General features: G+C 36.8%; 1 protein-coding gene across 1 annotated transcript in view; it reads right to left on the bottom strand.

Moving 5' to 3' along the window:
- Nucleotides 1–25,072, bottom strand: part of MEIKIN (meiotic kinetochore factor) — an 87,139-nt gene that overhangs the window by 13,821 nt on the left and 48,246 nt on the right. Inside the window, exons 10-11 of the mRNA XM_044227782.1 lie at nucleotides 3,689–3,769; nucleotides 70–189 (exon numbers count right to left, since the gene is read on the bottom strand). Of these exons, the coding sequence (XP_044083717.1) occupies nucleotides 70–189; nucleotides 3,689–3,769 (201 nt within the window). The remainder of the gene's footprint in view (nucleotides 1–69; nucleotides 190–3,688; nucleotides 3,770–25,072) is intronic.

Raw genomic sequence — 25,072 nt, 5'->3', positions numbered from 1 at the left:
CTCATATACAAAGTATCCAATATAACAGTATTAATTTCAATAATTGAAGAAAAAATGGAAAATACTAACCTCATTTGAAGAGCATTCTTGCAAATCTGACACAGGAACAATTTCATTTGAATTAACATAATTGCTGACATTTGGAAATAGTTCTTCAAAAGATGTTTTTTGCACTGAGGACAAATCAATCTATAAAAAATATATATTACTCTTACAGATGTCAAATGTGGCAGAAACAATTCTTTTTACATAATTAAAGGTGGAATTTTATCTCATTAGAAGCATTTCCTTGGGAAAAAGTACGGAGTTTCTTTCTGAGGTGATAAAAAGATTCTAAAATTGACTGTGGTGATGATTACACATACCTGTGAATGTACTAAAAAAACACTGCATTTCACACTCTAAATAGGTGAATTGTATGTTATGTTAATTATACCTCAATAAAGCGGTTTTAAAAAGCCCACTACAAAAGAAGTGTTAAACATAAGTTACCATGTGACTCAGCAATTCTACTTCCTCTTCTAAGCATATACAAAATACAACTGAAAGCACATATTCACATAAAAACTTGTATGTGAACGTTCATAGCAATATTATTTTTCAAATGTCCCCAAACTGACAAATTAGTAAACAAAATATAGTATATCCTTACCATGGGATATCATTCAGTCATAAGTAAGGAACAAAGTGTATGTTATAAAATGGATGAACTTAGAAAACATTATGTTAAGTGAAAGAAGCCAGACACAAAAGGCCACATATTATATGATTCCATTTAAATGAAATAGCCAGAATAAGTGAACCTAAAAGGGACCCTTCATCCCAGCTTGAAAAACTGATCTTCGCTTAATTCTCATGCTCAGTTCCTAATGGAACCTGATAAAGTAACAATGCCAACATTGCTAATGGTAAAAATGAATTCTGATTGATAAACTGTATCTGGACTAAGAAGAACTAGAACTGCACTATGAATAAATGACAAACGCACTGTATGTAAATAAACCCTATGAAAAGCACCATAGTTTGGATTTTCCTGACTCTTGTAATTTGGCATGTCTCTTGTGGGGACACTGGAAGGTATGTCTGTGTGGTATTACAAAAGATACTGGATCTCATCTACTTGTGTCTGAGCTGTACCCAAACTGCTAAGTCAACTGCTTCATAGACTTCTGTGAAGACTGATCCTACTGAAGGAGAACACCTGTTTCTGCCCTGCTTGTGAGTTGTATTTCTATTGTTTAGTTGAACCCAAGAAGAACTCTGGTTGGATGAGAGCCAAATTATAAGACTCTTAGAAGAAAACAGAGGGGTAAAATTTAATAACATTGAATTTTGCAATAATTTCTCAGCTATGACACCAAAAGCACAGGAAAAGGAAAAAAAAACAGATAAATTGGACTAGATAAAAATTAAAGCTTTTGTGCTTCAAAGAATACTATCAACAGAATGAAAAGGTAACCCATAGAATGAAAGAAAATATTTGCCAACCATATATCTGATAAAGGGTTAAAATAGAGAATACATGAAAAAAAAAAACAACAACTCCTATAACTCAACAACAAATAAATAAGCTGATTAAGAAATGGGCTTGAACAGACATCTCTTAAAAGAAGATAAAAGGGCCAATAAGCATGTGAAACGAAGCTCAACATCACTAGCCATAAGGGAAATACAAATTAAAACCACAATGAGATATCATCTCACACCCATGAGGATGGCGATTTTTTTGAAAAACACATGGAAAATAACAAGTGTTGGCAAGGATGTAGAGAAATTGGAACCATTGTGCATTGTTGTTTTTTTTTTTAAAGATTTTATTTATTTATTTGACAGAGAGAGATCATAAGTAGGCAGAGAGGCAGGCAGAGAGAGAGAGGAGGAAGCAGGCTCCCTGCTGAGCAGAAAGCCCCATGCGGGACTCGATTCCAGGATCCTGAGATCATGACCTGAGCCGAAGGCAGCGGCTTAACCCACTGAGCCACCCAGGCGCCCCGCCATTGTGCATTGTTACTGGGACTGTAAAATAGAGCAGCTCCTATGGAAAACAGTATGTCAGTTCGTCAAAAAGTTAAAAATGAGAATTACCATTTGACCCAGCAATTCCACTTTAAAGTGTATACCAAAAGAACTGAAAACAGAGACAGAAATATTTGAACATTCATGTTCAAAGCAGCATTATTCACACTGGCCAAAACGTGGAAGTAACCCAAATGTCCACAGACAGATGAAAAGATAAACAAAATGTGGTATATACATACAATGGAATATATTCAGCCTATAGAAAGGAAAAAAGTTGACATACGCTACAACATGGATGAAACACTATGTTAAGTGAAATCTGTCACAAAAGGACAAATACTGTATGATTCCACTTATATGAAGTATATAGGGCAGTCAAATTCAGAGGGGGAAGGTAGAATCGTGGTTGAGAGGGAGTGAGGGATGGAGAAATGGGTACTTAGTGTTTAATGTATGGAGTTTCAGTTTTGCAAGAAGAAAAACTTTGCAAGAAAATCTGCATTAAAAAAGTAATGGGGGGCGCCTGGGTGGCTCAGTGGGTTAAGCCGCTGCCTTCGGCTCAGGTCATGATCTCAGGGTCCTGGGATTGAGTCCCGCATCGGGCTCTCTGCTCAGCAGGGAGCCTGCTTCCCTTCCTCTCTCTCTGCCTGCCTATCTGCCTACTTGTGATCTCTCTCTGTCAAATAAATAAATAAAATCTTAAAAAAAAAAAAAAAGTAATGGTTGGGGATGCCTGGGTGGCTCAGTTGGTTAAGCAGCTGCCTTCGGCTCAGGTCATGGTCCCAGGGTCCTGGGATCGAGTCCCATATCGGGCTCTTTGCTCAGCAGGGAGCCTGCTTCCCCCTCTGCCTCTGCCTGCCATTCTGTCTGCCTGTGCTCCGTCTCTCTCCCTCTCTCTCTCTCATAAATAAATAAAATCTTAAAAAAAAAAAAAGTAATGGTTGCACAACCTATGAAAGTACTTGAACTATGCAGTTAAAAAGGGTTAAAATGGTAAATTTTAGAAATGGGTAGCTCAGTCAGTTAAGTGTCGCACTCTTGATTTTGGCTCAGGTCATGATCTCAGGGTTGTGAAATAGAGCTCCAAGTTCGGCTTTGCACTGGGAGTGGAGCCTGCTGAAGATTCTCTTTCTCTCTTGCTCTCTGACCCTCCCACACCCTGCTTGTATGCTCTCTGGCTCTCTCTCAACAAACAAACAAACAAACAAACAACATTGTTAAAAATGTTAAACTTTATGTTACATTGTGCCACAATTAAAAAAAAAAAAAAAGAAAACCCTGGTTGGTGCTGTAGTATTCTAATTTTTTAAAATTTATTTACTTGACAGACAGAGATCACAAGCAGGCAGAGAGAGAGAGAGGAGGAGGAGGAGGAAGCAGGCTCCACACGGAGCAGAGAGCCCGATACAGGGCTCAATCCCAGGACCCTGGGATCACAACCCGAGCCAAAGGCAGAGGCTTTAATCCACTGAGCCACCCAGGTGCCCCTCTAATTTTTCTTTTATGTAGAGCAGTATATAGAGTACATCCAGCGAAAGCAAGTCTATACAACAGAAAAATAGACATTATTCCCTAAGTAGAATATTTCCCTGGTGTGACAGAAACAGAATAATAGGGAGGAGGGGGAACCAAAACATAGATACTAAAAGTGACAAATGCTAATACTTACCTCTAAACCAGCAGTTTGCGAAGATGGTGTACTTGTTAAGAGGCCTCTGCTTTTCTTATCAGGAATACTAGAATTTGTTCTCTTCAGTGTTTTGTGAAATAGGAGATTGAATAGTATAAATAAATAAACTAATTTAATACAGTAAAAACACAATATCAAATTAGTAGACTAGATCATAAAGTGTCATACTAATAAAACTTTAATGTGCCAATTAAATTTAAACCACTAGACAAGTAACTAAAGAATTTTCTGGCTTAAGCGAGGTCAAGGAACTCCTGAGAGTTCTGCATGGCACAAGAATACTACAAGAATACTTTGGGTACAATCACTCTAAGAAAAGCTAATTAAAGTTTTGAACTGGGAAATGGTGTTTAATTATCTTTTTTACTGCTAAGAAAATTATTTTACCTTTAGCATTTGTTTAATTGCTAGTATATTTTGTACTTTTCATGGAAAGGGATTATAAGTTAATTGTGAAGCTGTTAAACATATATGTAATAAGGATAATTTGTTTAAAATACATACATTTAAATATATATATACACTTCCACTTATTTAATATCAAAGTTAGGGAAATTATAAAGACTCATTTTCTATTTCCTGAATATGCAAAGAGGCAGACAGATGGTGGACAGGTGGACAAATCAAGAAAGAGTGAGAGAGCAAGAGAAAGACAGGATGAGAGTCCTAAAAGTTGAAGAGAGAAAGGGAGGGATGGGAGAGGGAAAAGGAGGAGAGATGAGGTGGGCGAGGGAAAAAGAAAGGAAGAGAGGGAGGATGAGAGACAAAAGAGAGGAACACTAAGAAGAGAGAGGGAGGGAGAAGAAAGATGGAGAAGATGGAGACCAACAGACTATGAACAGAAAGAAAAATGACAGAGAAACAGAGTCAGGGAGAGAGAAGGGCAGATGGAGAGAGATCAAAGCAGAGACAGAAAGAATAAAGAGCTGGAGTCAAAGATGCAAAAACCAGGGAAAAAGAGAAGGAGAGCAGCAAAACAGAGTGACACAGTTATTCAAAAAGAGAGAAGATAGATAACTTTATTTCTAGCAATCAGCTATCTTTTCAACTTTTGAATTCCATGAAACAATCAGTCCCTCTGATAAATCTCTTTGAATTTGTGTTTATTATATGCTGCCAACTTTGGAACACAAACCCAGAGTTAGAAATTGAACATCACAGGAAAGTTTATGTTAGGTTTCTTTCTTCTTTCTTTCCTCATTTTTATTCATTCTTCCTTTCCTTTCTGGCTTAACATTTCTTAAACTAGTTGTTTGTTCAAGATGTAATATGGGATCATTTACTAGGAAATTTTCTATCAAAAAAATTTTATAGGTATATTTCCCTGGCACACTGAATATGTCAGCTCTCTAATTCATTAGCTATTTTATCTTCTCTTCATCTGAACAACAGGGATTATTCTACTCCTAAGGATTGCTGTACAACAGTTACAAAGAATACATGTAAAGAGAGCCTGTAGAGTAGGAGATAATCAGTGACAGTTATTATTTATCATTGTGGCTGCCATGGAGGTGCTCTGGGCAGATCTCCCTGAACAAAGAAACTGCTGTTCCACTGCAAGGAGTGCAGTTAGATGACAGCCAACTCCAGGCCCATTGCAACTTCTCTAGAATCTGCTTCAGCTTTCAGGTTGAGCCCATCATCTTCTCAGGCAACCCTCAGCCAAGGTTTGAGCATAGGAAGCAACGTAAGAATCCTGTAATGGATAATCTTTGCTCCAGACCTTGAAATGGGAGAGCTTTGGCAGATGTATATTGAGGGCTGAGACTATTCCTGCCCAATGCTGCTTTCTCCCTGCTCCTTCCTCAGGTATTACCCCTTTCAGTACACCATTTGAACTCAATTCTCCTTGAATATCTGCTTCCCAGTGGTCCCAAGACACATAATTGTTAACTGACAATCTATTTTTTTAATCTGTGTATAGTTGTAAACATAAAGATCTCTGCATTTTTTCCGTAGATTTGTTAAGAAATTAGGCATATCTAAATCTTTCCAATAAGTACATTTCCTTGGTATAGGCTTTTCAAGAATTATTTAATAGAAGGTCAGAGCTTACCAATGCAGGTTCCAGGGGCTGAGACAATGGAACTTTGGTAATTGATCTACTTGAAGGAACCTTGATTTTTATATGAGACCTTAACTTTGTTTGAAAATATGTATTTCTAGGTTCAGGATCCTTTTCTGGCTGAAACAAATTCATATTCATGAAATACACTTCATAGTACTATAAAAACATTTGCACTTCTCAGATATTTTATTGTGATAGAAACATGTTGTAATTATTATGATTAAAATAGGGTATATATATCAATCGTATATACATATAAATTTATACATAGATAATTCTATTGTTATTCTCTCAACTTGAAAAAGTTTTCTAGTTAAAGATTCTTTCATTAAAAAAAGTAAAGTTTCTATGTATTAAAAAATAAAATCTATTAAAAGACAAAACAGCTTAAAATACATACAACTCAAAAAATTTCCCTACCACATTTAAGGCAACATCTCCCAAACAGTGTTCAGTAAAAATATATGTAATGAGATCTGTCCATCTGCCAATGGTTAAAACTAAATTTTAGAGAAAACATCAAATACATTTATATAAATGTATTTATTATGTAATAATCTTCATTTAAAAAACCAAAAGTATTAAGACATCAGGAAGCTGCAACTACAAAAAAGTGTGTTGCTTTACCAATTAATCCCTGACTAAAACTGCAGACTGCTGAGTAACTGCTTGTCCTATGTAACTTGTCCAGTGCTTCTGAGATGTATTTATAATAGTATTCCCAGTTTACATATATTCAACATAACTGAGGAGGTACAATTTGAGTTGAGTCTGGAAAGAATGACAGTATTTTGAGTTGTGGCTGAGAGGATAAAGAGAAGGTAGAGGGAGGGGAGGGAGAGGAAGGAAGAAAGCCAAGGAGCTATAAGGTTCATTCTAAGCAAAGAAAAGAACAAGGGTACGCAGCAAAGAGCAAGGTATTTACTGGCATCTACCGACCCATTTCCCTCATATATGCCTTACATACAGCTTTTTCTCTGACTCCTGTCATTATTCTCAGCAATTTCATTACACAAATTGATAATCCATCTAACCAACTGGTCTCCCAGTTGCTTGACCTCTGCATTCTCAATAACCTTTTCCCCTAATGGCATTTTAGTCACTACATAAATGAAACACAGCTCTTACCATCAACAGAAATTAGAGAATTGCCAATTTGAATAGTTTCTTATATCCTTCCAACCCACATTCAATTATCTTCATGATAAAACTCCTCCCTCAATGAAATCTCCAACTTACTGATCCTACCACTTATCTTCATACATTATCCTTCTCCTGTCATTCCTTCCTCATCTATCACCTTCCATCATTGTCATTAACCCTTTCTTCTTCTATCACAGATGTCTGACAAACCCCCAACCCTAGATGACTCCTGACATCAACATCTTCTGTACCTCCACTGCAACTAAGCGCTGGACATATCAAAGTCACCACAAACTCAAAAGGAAAAACCACAGGGGCGCCTGGGTGGCTCAGTGGGTTAAAGCCTCTGCTTTCAGCTTGGGTCATGGTCCCAGGGTCCTGGGATTGAGCCCCGCATCAGGCTCTCTGCTCAGCAGGGAGCCTGCTTCCTCCTATCTCTCTGCCTGCCTCTCTGCCTGCTTGTGATCTCTATCAAATAAATAAATAAAATCTTTAAAAAAAAAAAAGGAAAAACCACAGACTGGAAATGTTTCTACATTTATCTGGATTCTGAGATGAGAGTGAAATAATCCCTTCCATTCTCAGCTGACATTACCCAACATTACCCAACAACAATAGAAGAAATCAAAATACATGACCCCGCGGGACTCAATTTGGGGGACCTGGTACAAACTAAAAATGTGGGGCCTCTTGTTTAAGAAAACTATTAAAAATGTCAGGGTAACAGCAGAGCATTAAATGAAATGTGAGATCCTTCTAAGCACAAAGCCCATGCTGCTACCACTACACCACTACTTTTACAAATACAGCACAATGGTAATATCCCTCCTCTTTTTTTTTTTTTTAATATTTTTCCTCTTTCAAAGGCCAGTTCCTCCACTTGTATTCTGGATCCTGTCTTTCCTCATCTTTTCAAAGACTTCCCTCTTCCACTTAATAGTATATGGGATTTGTTGAGGTTTTCTGAAACAGCTTTATTGAGATATAATTCACATACCATAAAACTCACCCATTTTAAGAGTAAAATTCAGTGGTTTTCAGTATATTGATTTTTAATTTTTATTTATTTTTTAGATTTAAATTTTAGTTAACATAGAGCGCAATATTGATTTCTGGAGTAGAATTCAGTGATTTATCACTTCATAAAACCAGTGCTAGGTGTGCATGGGTGGCTCATGGGTTGAAGCCTCTGCCTTCGGCTCAGGTCATGATCCCAGGGTCCTGGGATGGAACCCCACATCAGGCTCTCTGCTCAGTGGGGAGCCTGCTTCCTCCTCTCTCTCTGCTTGCCTCTCTGCCTACCGTGCTCTCTGTCAAATAAATAAATAAAATTTTAGAAAAACAAACAAATAAACAAACCAGTGCTCATCACAAGAAATGCCCTCTTTAATACCCATTACTCACTGAGTTCACCCATCCATCACCCTTGCTTTGTTCTCTATTGTTTTTTTATTTTTTTAAAGATTTTATTTATTTATTTGACAGAGAGAAATCACAAGTAGATGGAGAGGCAGGCAAAGAGAGAGAGGGAAGCAGGCTCCCTGCTGAGCAGAGAGCCCGATGCGGGACTCGATCCCAGGACTCTGAGATCATGACCTGAGCCGAAGGCAGCGGCTTAACCCACTGAGCCACCCAGGCACCCCTTGTTCTCTATTGTTAAGAGTCACTGCTAGCTTGTTTCCCTCTCTCCTTTTTTTTTCTTTTCCTCCTTCCCATATATTCATCTTATTTCTTACTTAAATTCCACATATGAATGAGATCATATAGTATTTCTCTTCCTCTGACTGACTTATTTCACTGAGCATAATACATTCCAGTTCCATCCATGCAGTTGCAAATGGCAAGATTTCATCCTTTTTGATGGTTGATGAATATTCCTGTGTGTGTGTGTGTGTGTGTGTGTGTGTGTGTGTGTGTTTTGATATCTTCTATATCCACTCATCAATCGACAGCCATTTGGGCTCTTTCCATAATTTGACTATTGTTCATAACACTGCTATAAATATCAGGGTGCATGTACCCCTTAAATCTGTATTTTTGTATCCTTTGGATAAATGCCTAGCAGTGCAATTGCTGGATCATATGGTAGTGCTATTTTTAAATTTTTGAGGAACCTCCAAATTGTTCTCCAGAGTGGCTGCACAGTTTGCATTCCCACTAACAGTGCACAAGGATTCTCCTTTCTCTGCATCCTCGCCAACACCTGTTGTTTCTTGTGTTGTTAATTTTAGTCATTCTGACAGGTGTGAGTTAATATCTCATCATGGTTTTGATTTGTATTTCTCTGATGATGAGTGATGTTGAATATCTTTTCATGTATCTGTAAGCCATCAGGATGTCTTCTTTGGAAAAGTGTCTATTCATGTCTTCTGCCATTTCTTAACTTGATTATTTGGTTTTTGGGTATTGAGTGAGTTTGATAAGTTCTTTATAGATTTTAGATACCCTTTATAAGATATGTCATTTGCAAATATCTTTTCCCATTCTGGAAACTGACTTTTAGTATTATAGATTGTTACCTGTGCTGTGCAGAAGCTTTTGATCTTGATGAAGTCTCAATAGTTCATTTTTGCTTTTGTTTCCCTTGCCTCCAGTGACATATCTAGTAAGAAGTTGATACAGCCGAAGTAAAAGAGGTTTCTGCCTGTGTTCTCCTCTAGGATATTGATGGTTTCCTGTCTCAATTTAAGTCTTTCATCCATTTTGAATTTATTTTTGTGTTGGTGTAAAAAAGTGGTCCAATTTCATTCCTCTGCATGTCACTGTCCAGCTTCCCCAACACCATTTGTTGAAGAGACTGTCTTTTATTCTTTGCCGCTTTGTTGAAAATCAGTTGGTCATAGAGTTGTGGGTCCATTTCTGGGTTCTCTATTCTGTTCCAGTGACCTATGTATCTGTTTTTGTGCCAGTACCATACTAGTAGTCTTGATGACTACAGCTTTATAATATAGCTTAAAATACAAAATCATGATGCCCCCAGTTTTGTTTTTCTTTTTCACAATTGCTTTGACTATTCAAGGTCTTTTGTAGTTCCATACAAATCTTAGGATTGTTTGTTCTAGCTCTGTGAAAAATGCTGGTGGTATTTTTATAGGGATTGCATTAAATGTGTTGATTGCTTTGGGTAATATACACATTTTAATAATGTTTCTTATTCCAATCCATGAGCATGGAATACTTTTCCATTTCTCTGTGTCTTCTTCAATTTCTTTCATAAGTGTTCTATAGTTTTCTTTTCTTTTTTTTTTTTTAAAGATTTTATTTATTTATTTGACACAGAGAGAGAGAGAGATCACAAGTAGGCAGAGAGGCAGACAGAGGTGGAGGGGGAAGCAGGCCCCCTGCTGAGAGAGAGAGAGAGATGCAGGGCTCGATCCCAGAACCCTGGGATAATGACCTGAGCTGAAGTCAGAAGCTTACCCCATTGGGCCCCCCAGGTGCCTGTAAATTCATGTATTAGTATTAGCAACTTTTTTGGTGTTTTTTTTTATTTTTAAGATTTTATTTATTTATGTATCAGAGAGAGGGCGAGAGAGCAAGCACAGGCAGACAGAGTGGCAGGCAGAGGCAGAGGGAGAAGCAGGCTCCCTGCAGAGCAAGGAGCCTGATACGGGACTTGATCCCAGGACGCTGGGATCATGACCTGAGCCGAAGGCAGCTGCTTAACCAACTGAGCCACCCAGGCGTCCCTGTTTGTTTTCTTTCATAGATTTTCATGTCATCTGCAAATAGTGAATGCTTGACTTCTTCCTTGCCAATTTAGATACCTTTTACTTCTTTTTCTTGTCTGATTGCTAGGCTAAGACTTCTAGTCCTATATTAAATAGAAATGGTGAGAGTGGACATCCTTGTCTTGCTCCTGACCCTAAGGGAAAGGCTCTGTTTGTCCCCATTTAGGATGATATTAGCTGTGGATCTTTTGTATGTGGTCTTTATGATGCTGAGGTATGTTCCATCCATCCCTATTTTGTTGAAGGTTTTTATCAAGAAAGAACACTGTATTTTGTCAAAAGATTTTTCTGCATCTACACAGAGAATCATTTGGTTCTTATCCTTCTTTTCTTTTTTAAAAAGATTTTTCTTTTCTTTTTTAAAATATTTTATTTATTTACTTGAGAGAGAGAGCATGAGAGGGGAGAGGGTCAGAGGGAGGGGCAGACTCCCTGATGAGCACGGAGACGGATGTGGGACTTGATCCCGGGACTCCAGAATCATGACCTGAGTTGAAGGCTATTGCTTAACCAACTGAGCCACCCAGGTGCCCCCCCCTTCTTTTCTTAACATGGTGTATCATGCTGACTGATCTGTGAAATGTTGAACCACCCTTACAGCCCAGGATTAAATCCCATTTGATCATGGTCAATAATGCTTTTAATGTACTGTTGAATTCAATTTGATAGTACTTTTTTGAGAATTTTGCATCCATGTTTATCAGGGATACTGGGCTATAATTCTCCTTTTCAGTGGGGTCTTTGTCTGGTTTTGGAATCAAGGCAATGTTAGCTTCACAAAATGAATTTGGAAGTTTTCCTTCCATTTCTATTTCTTTGGAACAGTTTGAGGAGAATAGGTATTAACTCTCCTTTAAATGTCTGTCAGAAATCCCCTGGGAATCCATCCAGCCCTGGACTTTTGTTTGTTAGGAGATTTTTGATTACTGAATCAATTTCTTTGCTGGTTATGGGTCTGTTCGTGTTTTCTATTTCTTGTGGTTTCAGTTTTGGTAGTTTACATGTTTCTAGGAATTTGTCCATTTCTTCCAGATTGCCTAATTTTTTGGCATATAATTGCTCTTATAATTGTTTGTATTTCTGTGGTGTTGGTTGTGATCTCTCCTCTCTCATTCATAATTTTATCTATTTAGGTCCTTTCTCTTTCCTTTTTGAATAAGTCTGGTTAGGAGTTTATCAGTTTTACTAATTCTTTTGAAGAACCAGCTCTTGGTTTTTTTAATCAGTGCTACTGTAGTTTTTTGTTTTGTTTGTTTCCAAATCCTTTATTTCTGCTCTAATCTTTATGATTTTCCTTCTTCTGCTAGCTTTTGGCTTTATTTGCTGTTCCTTTTCTACTTTCTTTAGGTGTAAAGTTAGATTGTGTAGTTGATACTTTTCTTGAGGTAGTTCTATATTGCAATACACTTCCCTCTTAGGACTGCATTTACTGCAACCCAAAGGTTTTGGACTGTCACGTTCTCATTTTCCTGTGCTTCCACGTATTTTTTTTTTTATTTCCTCTTTAATCTCCTGGTAATCCATTAATTCTACAGGAAGATGCTTTTTAACCTCCATGTAAGTGCAGTATTTCCAAATTTTTTCTTGTGATTGACTTCAGGCTTCATATAGCATTGTGGTCTGAAAATGTGCATCGTATGATCTTAATCTTTTTGTACTTGTTGAGGGCTGATTTGTGACCCAGTATGTGATCTATTCTGGAGAATGTTCCATGTGCACTCAGAAAGAATCTGTATTCTGCTGCTTTAAGATGAAATGTTCTGAATATACCTCTTAAGTCCATCTGGTCCACTGTGTCATTCAAAGCCATTGTTTCCTTGCTGATTTTCAATCTGTCCATTGTCGTGAGTGGAGTGTTAAAGTCCCCTACTGTTATTGTATTATTATCAATTAATTTCTTTATGTTTATTATTAATTGATTTACATATTTGGATACTCCCAAGTTGGGGGCATAAATATTCACAACTGTTCAATCTTCTTGATGGATAGACCCCTTAATCATTATACAATGTCCTTTTTCATGTCTTGTTACAGACTTTGTTTTAAAATCTAGTTTGTCTGATATAAGTATGACTACTCCAGCTTTCTTTCAATGCCCATTAGTATAATAGATGGTTCTCCATTCCCTCACTTTCAATTTGTAGGTGCCTTTAGGTCTAAAATGAGTCTCCTATAGGCAGCATATAGATGGATTTGTTTTCTATCCATTCTGACACCCTATGACTTTTGACTGGAGCATTTAGTCCATTTATACTCAGAAATTTTTGAAAGATATGAATTTTTTTTTGAAAGATATGAATTTAGTGCTATTGTGTTACCTGTAGAGTTGGTTTCTGGTGCTATTCTCTGGTCCTTTCTGGTCTTTTTGCTTTGGGCCTTTTTTTTCCCCCCTCCACTCAAAGAGTTCCATTCAAAGAGTCAAATTTCTTGCAGGATTGTTTGTGGTCTGGAACTCCTTTAGTTTTTTTTGTCTGGGAAACTCTTTAACTCTCCTTCTATTCTGAATGACAGCCTTGCTGGATGAAGAATTCTTGGCTGCATATTTTTCCCATTCAGCATATCAAATATTTTCTTCCATGCTTTTCTGGTCTGTCAGGCTTCTGTGGATAGATCTACTGCAAACCTGATTTATCTTCCCTTTTAGGTTAAGGGCTTTTTTTTCCCATTGGTGATGGTCAGCTTTAGTTGAATTTAATAGGAGATCTCTGTGCTTCTTGGATTTTCATGACTATTGTCCTTTCAATTTTCAGCTATAATTTGTTCAAATAAACCTGCTCCTTTTCCTCTCTCTTCATCTTCTGGGGCTCCTATGATATGAATGGTATTTTTTTTTATTTAAAAAATTTGTTTAAATATTATGTTAGTCACTATACAGTATGTCACTAGTTTTTGATGTAGTGTTCCAAGATTGTTTACATATAACACTCAGTGCCCTCCTTAATACCCATCACCGGGCTGGTATTATGTTTTACTAAGTCGCTGAGTTCCCTAAGTCCTTCATAGTTCATTACTTTTCTTTCCCTCTTCTTTTCAGCTTCATTATTTTCCATAATTTTATCTTCTATATCATTGACTTACTGCTCTGCTTCATCCATCCTCATCTTTATGACCTCCACTTGGGATTGCATCTGTTATAGCATTTATTTTTCAGCCTGACTAGGTTTTAGTTCTTTCATTTCTGCAGTAAGGGATTCTCTAGTGTCTTCTATGCTTTTTCTCAACCCCAGCTAGTATCCTTATAGTCTTTGTTTTAAATTCTAATTCAGACGTATTACTTATATCTGTATTGATTAAATCCCTGGCCACTACCTCCTTTTATTTGTTTTGGAGCAAATTTCTCCAACTCATCATTTTGTCCAGAAAAGAAAAGAAGAAAAGAAACAACAACAACAAAACTAGATCCTGGGTGTGTTTTGGTCTGTTTGTCAAAATAATTTTCCAAAAGGTGGTTGCTTTCCTACTTGGAGACTTGCAGTTTTTGTTCTCAGATCTCCAACTGCTTTCTTGGGTGTTTGGAATGATTTGTTAACTATCTAGCGATATTAGAGGGACAAGACAAGCTTAGTGTCCCCTTAATTCTCTGCCATATCAACTCCTCCTCCACCAGAGCCTAATTTTAGAACATTTTTGTTCCCCCTAAATGAAACTCCATATCCATTAGCAGTAAGTCTCCATTCTACCTCCCACCAGACCTATGTAACCACTATCTTTATTTGCCTACCCAAATGGAATTATATAATATGTGGTCTTTTTGACAAGCTTCTTTGTTTTTCAAGGTTCATCCAAGCTGTAGGATGCAACAGTTATTATTATTACAATTTTTCATTGGCTATCTTATCAATTACAGTCATCATAATGGGTATTAAGTAATCTCTGATTGTGGTTTTGATTTGCATTTCCCTAATGACTAATCATAAGAGCATCTTTTCATGTGTTCACTGGCCATTTGTATATCTTGATTTGAGAACCATAGGAAAGTTCTTATACACCAGCATCCCAAGGATGATAAAACTATAGTCAGGAACCACCTATTAGGAGCACAGTTTTGAGAAGGAACAGATCATACAAGAGCATAAGAAATGGCATTTAATCAAGATGTGACACATTTAAATTATAAGATCCTTAATATGTATACACGTTGTGTGTGTACCTGTGTATGTGAATTGATAGAGTATGAAATTGAGACAGATTGCATGTAAGCCAGAAAGGGAAATATAACTTCGAGGAAGTGAAGAAGCGTGGAAAAGTAAACAGAAAGTTTAGGGAAATGTTTTATTGTTTTAGGCTAAAGAAGTGAAATTCAGGCCAACTTCAACTAGATCACTAGGTCATAGAGGCTCCAGTTGCCCACTGGGTTACATTCAGCTAACCCCTCTTCCTCATTTCCATCATTCCCATTAGCCCTCAAAAATGATTTAGGGGGGCGCCTGGGTGGCTCAGTGGGTTAAGCCTCTGCCTTCGGCTCAGGTCATGATCCCAGGGTCCTGGGATCGAGCCCCACATCGGGCTCTCTGCTCTGCAGGGAGCCTTCTTCCTCCTCTCTCTCTGCCTGCCTCTCAGCCTACTTGTGATCTCTGTCAGAGAAATAAAGAAAAAATCTTTAAAAAAAAAATGATTTAGGAAACACAACAAAACATGTTTCCTCTGACCCTGCCTCTCCTTCTAGTTACAGTGCTTTTTCTTAATTTCCCCTCAGAGTCAAGTTCCATTCATAATCATTACTTCCCCACTTCCCCCCAACCCCAACCTTTAATGAGGAAAAACTGACAAATATAGTTGTAAAGATTTTAAGTGATTTTAATGATTTGATACACATAAACATTGCCAAATGATCAAGATCATTAACATATCCACCACCTAACATATAAAGTGTGTGTGTGTGTGTGTGTGTGTGTGTGGTGAGAAAGCTTAAGATCTACTCTCAGTAACTTTCAACTAAATAATATTGTATTATAATTATCACCATGCTGTACATTAGATTCTCAGAACTTATAAATGAAAGTTTTTACCTTTTGACCTACATCTCCCCATTTCCCCAGAGGCCTAGACCCCGGAAACTACCATTATATTTTCTATCCTCTGTTTCTATGAAATTGGCTTTGTTTGTTTTTTGTTTTTTGGGATTCCACATATAAGTGATACTATGCAGTATTTGTCTTCCTCTGGTTTATTTCATTTAACATAATGCCTTTCAGGTTCATGTATGTGATTGTAAATGCAAGATTTTCTTATTTTTATGACAATAATATTCCATTATCTATATCTATATCTATATCTATACCATACTTTCTCTATCCATTCATCCATTGAAGGACTTTTAGGCTGTTTTCATATCTTGGTTACTGTGAATAATGCTGCAGTGAACAGGGGAATGCAGATATTTATCCCTTGCGATACCCATTTCATTTTCTTTCTCCTTTGGATATATATATCCAGAAGTAGAATGGCAGGATCACATCATAGTTCTTTTTATTTTTTTGAAGAACCACCATATGGTTCTCCATAATACTTGTCCTCATTTACAGTTCCACTAACAGTATTTAAGGATTCCCTTTTCTGCACATCTTTGCCAACATTTGTTATCTCTTGTGTTTCTGATAATAGCCATCCTATCAGGTGTCATTTGTGGTTTGCATTTGCATTTCTCCGATTATTAGTGATATTCAGCACTTCTTCATGTACCTTTTGGCAGCATCTATGTCTTCTTTGCGAGAACATCTCTTCAGGTATTTTGCCTGTTCTAAAATTGGATTTTTTGGTTTTTTGGCATTGAGTTGTACAAGTTCTTTAAATATTTTGAATATTAACCCCTTATAAGATACATGATTTGCAAATATTTTCTCCCATTCTGTGGCTTGCATTTTCAACTTACTGATTAACTCCCTTGCAGTGTAAAAGCTCTTTAGTTTAATGTAGTCTCACTACTTTAGTATTTTTTCAAATGTTCTTTTGGTGTCTTATAAAGAAATCATTGCCAAGATTACTGTCAAGGAGGTTTTGCCCTATGTTTTCTTCTAGGAGTTTTATGGTTTCAGGTCTTATATTTAAGTCCTTAATCCATTTTGACTTAACTTTTTGTGAGTGGTATAAGATAGGAGTTCCCATCTCATTCTTTTGCATGTAAATGTCCACCTTTCCCATTACCATTTATTGACAAGACTATACTTTCTCCAATTTGTGGTGTTGGCACCCTTGTCAAAAATCAATTGGCTGTAGAAATGTGGGTTTATTTCTGGTATCTCTATTCTGTTCTACTGGTCTTATGCCAGAGCCATAATGTTTCCATTTCTATAGCTTCCTCATTGCGGGTTGGTTTATGGAGTTTTACTTTGGAGAACTCTGTGAAGCTATTTAGGGAAGTCCAGGCACCTGGTGTGGTCTGCATTGAGGAAAGGATCTTAACCAATTGAATGGAGCCTAAATGGTCTGAATACAGGATGCACATTGTTGTCAATCCTGGAAGTAGTCTTTTTTTGTAAGATATGTGAATGAAGTGTTGGTGTCTTCACCAAGAGGTGGCACCTAAGGGTCCTAAGGAAATAAATGTATAGACCCTATGTACAGACTTGTGTATAAACAACTTTTGTATATACATATAGGATAGCTTTTTTGAACTTATACAGCTGTACATAAAAGTAGCTGATATTAGTTAAGCCTATGTCAACAATTTGATTTTTTCCACTTGTACATTTGGGACTTTTTCTTTTGGTTGATTAAAGTTGCATATACTAAGTGTGTGAATGAAGTGGAAAAAAATTCAAGATTAAATTTTACAAATTTAATATATATTAAAATCAAGAATGTGATGTCTCCAGCTTTGTTCTTTCTCAAGATTGCTTTGGTTATTTGGGGTCTTATGTGGTTCCAAACAAATTTAAGTAGAATTGTTCTATTTCTGAGAAAAACATGATTGGAACTTTAAATGGGATTACACTGGCTCTGTAGATTGCTTTGATTAGGATGGACAATTTCATAATATAAATTCTTCACATCTAAAAACGTAGGATATCTTTCCATTTATTTGTGTGTTCTTCAATTACTTTCATCAATGTCTTAGAATTGGTAGTGTACAGGTCCTTTATCTCCTTGGTTAAATTCATCTCTAAGTATTTTATTGTTTTTGATGAGATTATGAATAGGACTTTTGAAGGAAAAACCACAGTTCTTCTCTCCCAGTGAATCTTTCTCCTATGAATGTCCTTAAGTACTTATACTTCTGATACCTCTAGTCACTAAATGTGTTTGGGGTTTTTACCATAACAGGAAATTCTCTGCAACACCAGCTAGGTGTCTTACAATTCAACTCAATCCTAATACTGTCTCCCTGGAGATGGGTCAGATCCCATGGGTTTAGGGCTCAGTCCCACAAGACTGCTCCTACCCTACTTCAGATGCCAATCACAAGTACTAGGTGCCCGGGTTATCCTCAACTTCTGTACAATTTGCCTACAAACTGAAAGCCTATATCACTCCATCATCAGGTTCAATTAGTTTGCTAGAATAGCTCATATAACTCAGGGAAACATTCACTTACATTTAGTAATTTATTAAAGGTCATGATAAAGGATACATACGAACACAGAGCAAGGTCTAGGAGGGTCCCAAGTATAAAAACATCTGCTACCATGGAGTTCTGCTCTGTCACCTTCCTGGTGTGGTTGTGTTCACTGACCTACAAGATCTCCAAATCCCCTACCATTTGAATTTTTATGGAGGCCTTCTCACATAGGCATAATCAGTTACTAACTTCATTCAAGCCCCTTTCTCCTCTTTGGAGAAGGGGGTAACTGGGTTGAAAATTTTAAGCTTCTAATTATGGCTTGGTCTTTCTGATGACCAACCCCCTTCCAGGAGCCATGTAGGAGTCCACTCAGAGTTGTCTCATGAACAAAACATACTTTAGTATTTTTTTTAAGATTTATTTATGTATTAGAGAGAGAGAAAGAGAGTGGGGAGAGGGGTAGAGAGTCCTAAGCAGACTCTACACTGAGCATGGAGCCTGATGTGGGACTCAATTTCACAACCCTGAGATCAAGACCTGAGCCAAAACCAAGAGTGGGTGCCAAACCAAGTGCACCACCCAGGCACTCCAAAAAGATCCTCTAGTATTCTTATCAACTGGGAATTGCAAAGGTTTTAGGAGCCCTCTGTGAGGGATAAAGTAAAAAAACAAATTAAAACAAGAGATGCTCCTGGTTTTCTTCATCACTTAGGAAATTACAAGTGTTTAGGAGCTCTGTGCCAGGAAATGGGGGCAGAAACCAATATACATTTTATATATTTTTTTCTCTTATATATATATTTTTTATTACATATATTCATATATTTTTTCTCTTATCTCAGAGAATTGCTTTTTAATTTCACTTCCAAAGAGTTTGATGCTAGTGTATAGAAACACAACAGATCTTTGTATATTGATTTTGTATTCTGTAACTTTACTGATTTTATTTACCTTCTAACAGTTTTTCAGTGGAGCCTTTAGGGTTTTCAATATATAAGATCATGCCATCTACAAAGGATAATTTCATTTCCTCCTTTCTTATATGGATGATTTTTGGTTCTTTTTCTTACCTAATTGCTCTGGCTAAACTTGCAGTACTATGTTGAAAAGACATAGCAAGAGTGAACATCTTTTCTTATTCCTGATCTTAGAAAAATGACTTTTAACTTTTCACCATTGAGTAAGACATCAGCTGTGGGCTTGTTATATATAGCCTTTATTATGTTGAGGTATATTCCTTCTACACCTAATTTGTTGTATGTTTTTATCATGAGAGGATATTGAATTTTGTCCAGTGCTTTTCTACATCTGTTGAGATGATCATATAATTTTTATCCTTCATTCTGTTAATGTGGGATCACATTAATTGATTTTCTTATGTTGAATTATCCTTGCATCTCAAGGATAAATCCTATTTGATCATGGTATATGATCTTCTCATTGTGCTCTTAAATATGGTTTGCTAGTATTTTCTGGAGGATTTTTAAATCTATGTTCATCAGGGATATTGGCCTATAAGTTTCTTTTCTTTCAGTGTTCTTGCCTGGATTTGGTATCACAGTAATTCCAGCTTTCTAAAATGAGTTTGGAAGTGTTCCTTCCTCTTCAATTTTTTAGAAAAGTTTAAGAAGGACTGGTATTAATTCTTCTTCAAACATTTGGTAGAATTCACCAGTGAAGTCATCTGGTCCCTTTTATTTGCTGGAGATCTTTTTATTACTGATTCCATTTCCTTGCTTTTTATGTCTCTTCAGATTTTCTGTTATTTCATGATTCAGTCTTGGTAAGTTTCTGTTTCTAGGAATTTATCCATATCTCCTAAGTTATCTAATTTTTTGGTATATAATTATTCATAGTAGTCTGTTATGTTCTTTTGTATTTCTATGGTATGCACCGTAATGTCTTATCTTTCTTTTTTTTTTTTAAATTTTTTATTTATTTATTTGAGAGAGAGAGACAGTGAGACAGAGCATGAGCGAGGAGAAGGTCAGAGAGCGAAGCAGACTCCGCGAAGCAGACTCCCCATGGAGCTGGGAGCCTGATGTGGGACTCGATCCCGGGACTCCAGGATCACGCCCTGAGCCGAAGGCAGTCGTCCAACCAACTGCGCCACCCAGGCGTCCCAATGTCTTATCTTTCATTGATAATTTTATCAATGAGTCATTTCTCTTTTTTCTTAGACTAAAGTTTTTCCATTGTTTATCTTCTAATAAAACTGGCTCTTAGTTTTGTTAATGATTCTTATTGCCTTTCTAATATCTACTTCATTTATTTCTTCTCTTATTTTTATTTCCTTCATTCTGCTTTGGACTTTGTTCTTTTTCTAGTTCCTTGTAGTATAAGGTTAAGTTGCATGTTTGAGATCTTAATTTTTTCATAATGTAGGTATTTATCATAATAAGATTCTATCTTAGGGTTACTTTTTCAGTATCCCATAAGTTTTGGTATGTTGTGTTTCTATTTTTATTTGTCTTAAGATTTTTTTTGACATCCCTTGATTTCTTCTTTGACTCATTAGTTATACAAAAATGTGTTATTTAGTTTTCACATATTTGTGAATTTTCCATTTTCCTTATATTATACATTTCTAATGTCATGCCAGTATGTCAGAAGAGATACTTGATATAATTTCAATCTTCTTAACATTTGTTAAAACTTGTTTTGTGATGCAATATGTGATCCATCTTGGAGTATGTTCCATGTGCACTGACAAGAATGTGGATTCTGGGGCGCCTGGGTGGCTCAGTGGGTTAAGCCGCTGCCTTCAGCTCAGGTCATGATCTCAGGGTCCTGGGATCGAGTCCCGCATAGGGCTCTCTGCTCGGCAGGGAGCCTGCTTCCCTCTCTCTCTCTCTGCCTGCCTCTCCATCTACTTGTGATTTCTCTCTGTCAAATAAATAAATAAAATCTTAAAAAAAAAAAGAATGTGGATTCTACTATTGTTGAATGAAATGTTCTGTATATGTCTATTAGGTCTATTAGGTCTAAAGTGTTGTTCAAATCCATTATTCTTTCAATGATTTTCTGTCTGGATGATCTATTCATTGTTGGATAGTAGGGTATTGAAGTATCCTATTACTATTGCATTGTTGTCTATTTCTGCCTTCAGACATGTTAAATATTAACATATTTAGGTCCTTCAATGTTGGATGTTTATATATTTACAACTGTTATGTCCTCTTGATGAACTGGCCCCTTATTTTTATGTAATAACATTGTCTCTTATTATAGCTTTCAACTTAAAATCTATTTTGTCTGATATAACTACTCCTGATCTCTTCTAGTTTACACTTCCATGGAAAAATTTTTACATCCTTTCACTTTCAGCCTAATTGCCTTTAAACCTTAAGAAACAGTCAAAAAAAACAAAGAGGCAACCCACGGAATGGGAGAAGATATTTGCAAATGAAAGTACAGACAAAAGGTTGATATCCAGGATCTATAATGAACTCCTCAAACTCAACACACACGAAACAGGCAAACACATCAAAAAATGGGCAGAAGATATGAACAGACACTTCTCCAATCAAGACATACAAATGGCTATCAGACACATGAAAAAATGTTCATCATCATTAGCCCAGAGGGAGATTCAAATTAAAACCACATTGAGATACCACCTTACACCAGTTAGAATGGCCAAAATTAACAAAACAGGAAACAACATGTGTTGGAGAGGATGTGGAGAAAGGGGAACCCTCTTCCACTGTTGGTGGGAATGCAAGTTGGTGCAGCCTCTTTGGAGAACAGTGTGGAGATTCCTCAAGAAATTAAAAATAGAGCTCCCCTATGACACTGCAATTGCACTCCTGGGTATTTACCCCAAAGACACAGATGTCGTGAAAAGAAGGGCCATCTGTACCCCAATGTTTATAGCAGCAATGGCCACGGTCGCCAAACTATGGAAAGAACCAAGATGCCCTTCAACGGATGAATGGATAAGGAAGATGTGGTCCATATACACTATGGAGCATTATGCCTCCATCAAAAAGGATGAATACCCAACTTATGTAGCAACATGGACGGGACTGGAAGAGATTATGCTGAGTGAAATAAGTCAAGCAGAGAGAGTCAATTATCATATGGTTTCACTTATTTGTGGAGCATAACAAATAGCATGGAGGACAAGGGGCGTTAGAGAGGAGAAGGGAATTTGGGTAAATTGGAAGGGGAGGTGAACCATGAGAGACTATGGACTCTGAAAAACAATCTGAGGGGTTTGAAGTGGCGGTGGGGTGGGAGGGTGGGGTACCAAGTGGTGGTTATTATAGAGGGCACGACTTGCATGGAGCACTGGGTGTGGTGAAAAAATAATGAATACTGTTTTTCTGAAAATAAATAAATTGGAAAAAAAAGATAAAACAACAACAACAACAAAAAAAAACAAAACCTTAAGCAAATCTATGGGGAACCTCAGTGGCTCAGTTGGTTAAGTGTCTGACTCTTGATCTCAGGATCATGAGTTTCAAGCCTCCTACATGAAAGAAAGAAAGAAAGAAAGAAAGAAAGAAAGAAAGAAAGAGAAAGAAAGAAAGAAAAGGGGGAGAGAGAAAGAAAGAAGTTTAAGTAAATCTCTTCTAGGCAGCATATAGTTGGGCTATTTTTTTTTTATTCCCTCACTTTATGTCTTTTAAATGACAAATTTAAATCATTTACATTTAAAGTAATTCTTGATAGGTAATAACTTATTGATAGTAAGGATTATCATCATTTTGTTAATTGCTTTCTGACAGTTCTGTACTTCCTTTGTTCTTATCTTCCTCTCTTGCTGTCTTTCTTTGTGAATTGATTTTTTTTTAAAATAGGGATATGCTTTAATTTTTTTCTCTTTACATTTTGTGTGTCTCTTAAAGACTTGTGCCTGGATTGTCATAGGGCTTTCAAAATAGTTACAACATTTCATTTTAAGCTGATAACTTCAACTGCGTAAGGATGTTCTACACATTTACTCTTCACCCCCACATATGTTTCATGTTGTTGGGGTCACAATTTACTTCTGTTTATATTTTATATGTCCTTCTTTTCTATAACTTTTCAAGCTCTTCCAGTCTGGCTTGCCTCTCATGAGTCCACTAAAATTATTCTTGCTAAAGTCATCAGTTTCCTTCTTGATTCTGAATGCAATTGAGTTTTTAAAAATTAATAAATTTTTATTTTACTTTTTAAATTTTTTTAAAGATTTTATTTATTTATTTGACAGAGACAGAGAGAGATCACAAGTAGGTAGAGCAGCAGGCAGAGAGAGAGGGGAAAGCAGGCTCCCTGCTGAGCAGAGAGCCCAATGTGGGGCTCGATCCCAGGACCCTGAGATCATGGCCCAGGCCAAAGGCAGAGGCTTAACCCACTGGGCCACCAAGGTGCCCCCCAAATTAACAAATTTTTAAAGAAAAATTGGAGGTTCACAGCACAATTGAGCAGAATATACAGAGTTCCCGTATAGCCTTTGACCCTACATATACAATCTTTCTTATTTAACATACTCCATCATAGTCTTACATTTATTGGGAGAGTTAAACCTATCTGACACATTATTGTCTTTTCCCTGAGAGTTTCCTTTAACATTTCTTACAAAGCAGGCCTATTGGTGACAAATTATAATTTTTGTTTGTCTAAGAAAGTCTTTAGTTCTCCTTCATGTTTTTTTTAAAGATTTTTTTTATTTGTTTATTTGACAGACAGAGATCACAAGTAGACAGAGAGGCAGGCAGAGAGAGAGAGAGGGAAGCAGGCTCCCTGCTGAGCAGAGAGCCTGATGCGGGACTCGATCCCCGGACCCTGAGATCATGACCTGAGCCGAAGGCAGCGGCTTAACCCACTGAGCCACCCAGGCGCCCTCTCCTTCATTTTTGAAGGGTAATTTCATGAGATATAGATTTCTAGGTTGGTGGGTGTTTTTCCTCTCAGGACTTTATGTATTTCACTTCCCTCTTTTCTTGCATGATAGTTTCTAGAGAGAGCTCTGTAATTCTTACCTTTATTCTTCTATAGGCATGGCGTTTTTTTCCTTCTGGCTTCTTTCAAGATTTTTTTCTTTCTTTCAAGATGTTTGAATATGATAGATCGAGTTGTAGATTTGAGGGTACTTATCCTGCTGAGTGTTCTTTGACCTTCCTGAATCTATAATTTTGTATTTGACATTAATTTTAGGAAATTCTCAGTCATTATTGCTTCAAATATTGTTTCTGTACCTTTCCTGTGTCGTCTCTTTCTGGAATTCCAATTATGTATATGTCACACCTTTTGTAGTTGTCTCACAGTTCTTGAATATTCTGTTCTTTTTTTTTCAGTCTTTTTTCTCTTTGTTTTTCAGTTTTGAAAGATTTTACTATCATATCCTCAAACTCAAGTATTCTTTCTTCACTATGCCCAGTCTACTAACAAGTCCATCGAAAGCATTCTTCATTCTTGCTATAGTATTTTTGATCTCTAGCATTTCTATTTTGATCTTTCTTAGAATTTCCATCTCTTAGGTGCATGGTGGCTGAGTTGGTTAAGTGACTGCCTTTGGCTCAGGTCATGATCCCAGATTTCCAGAATTGAGTCCTGCATCAAGCTCCCAGCTCCACAGGGAGTCTGCTTCTCTCTCTGACCTTCTCCCCTCTCATACTCTCTCTTACTTGCTCTCTCTCAAATAAATAAGCAAAATATTTTAAAGAAAAAGAATTTCCATCTCTCTGTTTATATTATTCACCTGTTTTTGCACATTGTCTACTTTTTTCTATAATGCCCTTAGCATATTAATCATAGCTATTTAAAATTCTGGTCTGATCATTCTAATACTACTGCTTTATCTGACTCTTGGGATGTCTATTCAGTCTCTTCAAACTGTGTTTTTTGTTTGTTTGTTTGTTTTTGCCTTTTAATAAGCCTTGTAATTTTTTTTGCTAAAAGGTAGACAAGATGTACTAAGTGATGAGAAC

This window comes from Neovison vison, chromosome 1, assembly GCF_020171115.1.
Source record: "Neovison vison isolate M4711 chromosome 1, ASM_NN_V1, whole genome shotgun sequence".
NCBI classification, from domain to species: Eukaryota; Metazoa; Chordata; class Mammalia; order Carnivora; family Mustelidae; genus Neogale; species Neogale vison.
The sequence above is the reverse complement of the archived record's forward strand: the minus strand, read 5'-3'. Positions and strand labels throughout refer to the sequence as shown.